Raw genomic sequence first — 4,256 nt, forward strand, 5'->3', positions numbered from 1 at the left:
TGAATATTATTATTATTATTATTATTATTATTATTATTATTATTATTATTATTTTGATGATGATTATTTTATTTATGATTATTATTATTAGGATATTTTGGATTTTAACACCTTACAAAAGGCTGAAAATGTTTTTTAACACCCCCCAAAAAAAAACTTTTATTTTAACACCTCCCAAAAATATAAAAGTTGGAAGTTAACACCAAAATCCATCTTCCGTTAACAGAACTGTTAGTGGGGCCCACCCCAACGGATATATTTTTAAAAGATCTGTATATAAGAACCATTCTTCCACGATTCTTGCACGATATATAAGAACCATTCTTGCACGATTCTCCCCCAATGAACGAAATCGTTGTTCTTATTGAATAGCAGCAGCGCATTGCATTGTTGCACGATACTTGAAACAATTCTTTCACGATTCTTCCACGATTTTTGAGAAGAGGAACAGATTGAAGCTGCTGAAACAGGTGAGTGCGGTCAATTGTTCGGTTGTTTGGTAATTATGGTTTAAATTCTCTTCAATTATTATTTGCAATTGTTTCGTACTCAGATTAATGGTTGGATTATGTTATGTACGCATCTAAATGCCCAATTGCGAAATTAGGGTTCGTCAGAAATTGAATTTGGGGCTTTTCGTATTATGAAATTAAAAATAAATTTTGTTGCTGTCAATGTTAATTCGTCAGTGTACAAATCTGTAAATGTGACTGTCGATCTAAAATTGATGCAGATTATGTCGTTTGTTAGCTCTTCCCCTCCTGAGGCCAGAAAATGTAAGTGTGGTGTGCCAATGGCCAAGCTCACTAGCTGGACAAGGGAGAATCCAGGCAGGAAGTTCATATCATGTAAGTTTTATGACCCAATAACAGAAACAAGGGGTTGCAAAGCTTTCGAATGGGTTGATGAACCTGATGGAACAGATTGGCAAACAGGGGTTATCAACAACCTGTTGTTGGATAAGAAGCTGCTAAAGGGTGAAGTTAATGAATTGAAAAGGGAAGTTGATGAAATCAGTGGCCAAAGGAGGTGCCTACTTAATGAAGTTGATAATTTGAAGATGAGATGCAAGGCCTTGAACGCTGACAGGAAGAGAATGAACAGGGAGTGCAATGAAGGGAAGGTGTCTTCAATCAGCTGTTTTGGTTGGGTGGGCATGGCCATTTGTATAGGTTTGTCAATGGGTGTAATTTTCCTAATGGCTAGGGGTGTGTAATAGTAAGCTGTATTAAGTAGTTATAATTTCTTGTAATGACTTGAAGTGTTATAAATATGTCTTTTAATCAACCTATTTATGCCTTGTCTAAGTTCCTATTTATGCCTTGTCTTTTAATCAACCTATTTAAACATGTGAAACATTAAAACATGGGAAATATGTGAAACACTAAGATAGTTCAAGTACAGGTTGACAAAAGAACCTTACTTCAACATGTTTCAATGGCAATCAAAGCCATGCAACCATTACAATTCAATATCTAATTGTTCAAATTTGTTAAGGGAAGCCACTAAAAAACTAGCAAGTTACATAACCAGTCATGAGTACATAATAAAAGTTTGAAATTGTTCAACAGACATAATGTTTGATATCCAGCATGAGTACATCACTGAGTAAGGTTGTTGAGGGATTGCAGCCTGGCCCTTGTTACAACACCTGTGGCTGTTGTAGGCTGACTTGAGGAAGACCTTGTCTTTCTTTTTGGTTGGCTTGAGGCAGGCTGACTTGAGGAAGGCTGAGCTGAGGATGGCTGACTAGAGGATGGCTGAGCTGAGGAATGCTTAGCTGAGGAAGACTGTGGCTGTGGGCGCTTGCTGAATGGCAGACAACCTTCTTGCTCTTGAGGAAACTTTTTGTTTCCTATGCTGTTTGGTCCAGCCCCAATTGCACTCTATGACATGCATATAAAAATAAAAAGTCAATGGAAAAGACACATACATATATAAAACAAAGGGGGAGTTGGTGTAATGCTTGTGTTACCTTTTTAGCAGCCCTAATCTCTTTCTTCTTCCTCTCCTCCACCATCCAAGGAGTGTTCAGTGGGGGTCTGCCTGCTGACTTTATCAGCTCTGTAGCTGGTGCAGCAGGTACTTTGCAAGTCTTGGCATAATGCCTATATCCCCCACAGTTGCTGCATTGCTTCTTCCTCTTGGTACTTGCCTGACCACCTGAAGAAGAACATTCTCCTGGCTCAAGCTTCCTTTTTTTGCTCTTTGGTCTCCCAGGTTGCACCTTAACAGAAGGGGGTAGTGGTTCCCTCATTCTGACTCTCTCCCAGTGCTTTGGGCCAGGCATTGGTTGGACAGCTGGTTCATAAGCAGACCTGTATGTGTCCATGGTATAGTATGGGTCAACAACAGCCTCTATGTCACCCCTCATATCCAATATGCAGGCATAAGCATGAACACATGGAATGCCAGTGAGTTCCCAATGGTAACATGTGCAGGTCTCCTTGTCCAAATCAACCAACACCTGGTCATCCTTCAGCTGCACCTCAAATGTATTCCCTCTGGATGGCTGCACCACACAGGACCTAGCCACAAAGTCTATCCTCCCCAGAACATGCCTCACATATGGCACTAAGTTGTGTGTAATTGTTTTTGAATCCTCCCACTTTTCATTATTCCTGTTCATAATATACCTCCTCATCCATTCCATTTGGGTGAGGATAGGTTTATCTCTGGCAGGCCTAATGACTGCATTGAAAGTCTCACACATGTTGTTCAACAACATGTTGGACTTGCAGTTTGGTGTGAATGCATGTCTAGACCAATGGTGGGGAGGAATGTTGATTAAATACTCATATGCCTCTTCATCGAGGAATTTGATAGACTCCATGGCAATTTCATGCTCAAACTGACATATAAAAGCATACCAGAAATCACACCAAGCATATACAAGCTAACCAATATAAAAACACACCAACAGTCATATAAAAGCATAGGCTAGCTTCAACAATCAATAAACTTACAATGGTGGTGGCCCTAGCTGCTCTCCAAAACAGCTCCTTAAAGGTTGATCCAGTGAAGTTGAGCTTGAAGTTAGCCCTAATCTCCTTAATTCTCCAACCAGGGTTACTCCTAAACTCTTCTAAATACCTCTCTGCTATGTATTCAGCAGTAAGCATCTTGTTCTTCTTTACTCTGAAGCAGGAATGGTCTAAATTCAAGGTTTTGATTTGCCAAGTTTGCTGCTTAACAAGTTTTGATGCAAACACCTTGAACTGACACTTTACCCCCCCCCACACATGTACAAGCAGGCATTCTACAAGTGTAGCTATTGAACTCACAGCCACATCTATATCTACACTGAACTGTAATCCTTTTACTGTCATTATGCAAGTAGTAGAACTCATACCTGTTTTGAATGGCATGAAGTCTTAAGGCCCTCCTCAAGACTGAAGCATTACTGAATTTCTGATTTAACTTCAACTTGATTGGGTTGTCAAAGTCCACATCAGCATTAAACCAAGGAGCATAGTCCTGTTCCTCATCAGATCCACACAAACTCCTTGAATCATCTGAATCAGCATCACTTTCTGGATTCACCTTCGGTTTTCCAACATCCAAATCATTTCTCAACTCTACTCTCTTATCTTTGCCAACCCTGTCATCTACTGCACTCTCCAAACCTTTCCTAAGGCTCTTGTTCACTTTGGCCAAGATCTCCTTTGACCCTTCAATATACCATTCCTCATCCCCTTCATCAAATTCTTCTTCACCAGGTTCCCAATCTTGTCCCTCATCACTCAAATCTGAACTTGAATAACCAGATCCTTCACATCCATCATCCTTTTCTTCATCAAACCTCAACACTTTAGCATTAGCTGAGGCTTTCCTAGGTGGACTCTCCTCCCTTTGTTCAGTTTCTGTCTTCTTAAACCTAGGGCTCCTCCTAATAGTCGATGTATTTGAACTTTCTACCTTCTTATCCTTTTTTTTTGTCTTTGCAGGATTGGGTTGGGCCTCTTGTATGGGCTGACTAGGAGCTTCTGTTGTTACAAAAACCTCAACATACCCCTCTTCATTTACTGTCTCCAAAAGGCCCTTAACCTCTTCACTGTTAACTAGTTCCCTTTTCCCAGTGTTAAAGGTTTTCCCCTTCTGCCTATACCAACAGCTGTAATGCATAGGCACATCCATATCACCATTAACAAAACCATGAATTGCAGCTGTTCTAATCAAATGCACATCCAACTTAGATACTTGAACCTTCCTCTTCCAGTAACACCAACCACCACACCAACACAGCAGCTGCCTGT

The 4,256-nt window shown here is 40.2% G+C and overlaps 1 protein-coding gene across 1 annotated transcript; it reads right to left on the reverse strand.

Annotated features, from left to right (window-relative positions):
• Positions 1-915: 915 nt before the first annotated feature.
• Positions 916-3,966, reverse strand: LOC110689868. Its single transcript, XM_021866701.1, has 3 exons — positions 2,967-3,966; positions 1,976-2,851; positions 916-1,886 (listed from the first exon to the last, which is right to left on the reverse strand). The coding sequence occupies exons 1-3, from the start codon at positions 3,366-3,368 to the stop codon at positions 1,602-1,604; spliced, it is 1,563 nt and encodes a 520-aa protein (XP_021722393.1). The 5' UTR covers positions 3,369-3,966; the 3' UTR covers positions 916-1,601.
• Between the last annotated feature and the right edge of the window lie 290 nt (positions 3,967-4,256).

Source organism: Chenopodium quinoa, unplaced genomic scaffold, assembly GCF_001683475.1.
Source record: "Chenopodium quinoa cultivar QQ74 unplaced genomic scaffold, ASM168347v1, whole genome shotgun sequence".
Taxonomy (NCBI): domain Eukaryota; kingdom Viridiplantae; phylum Streptophyta; class Magnoliopsida; order Caryophyllales; family Amaranthaceae; genus Chenopodium; species Chenopodium quinoa.

Coding starts and splice junctions, on each gene's coding strand:
- LOC110689868 (XM_021866701.1), bottom strand. CDS start 3,368: ATGCCATTCAAAACAGGTATGAGTTCTACTACTTGCATAATGACAGTA. Junction 2,852..2,966: donor CAGCTAGGGCCACCACCATT/GTAAGTTTATTG, acceptor TTTATATGTCAG/TTTGAGCATGAAATTGCCAT. Junction 1,887..1,975: donor AGATTAGGGCTGCTAAAAAG/GTAACACAAGCA, acceptor TGCATGTCATAG/AGTGCAATTGGGGCTGGACC.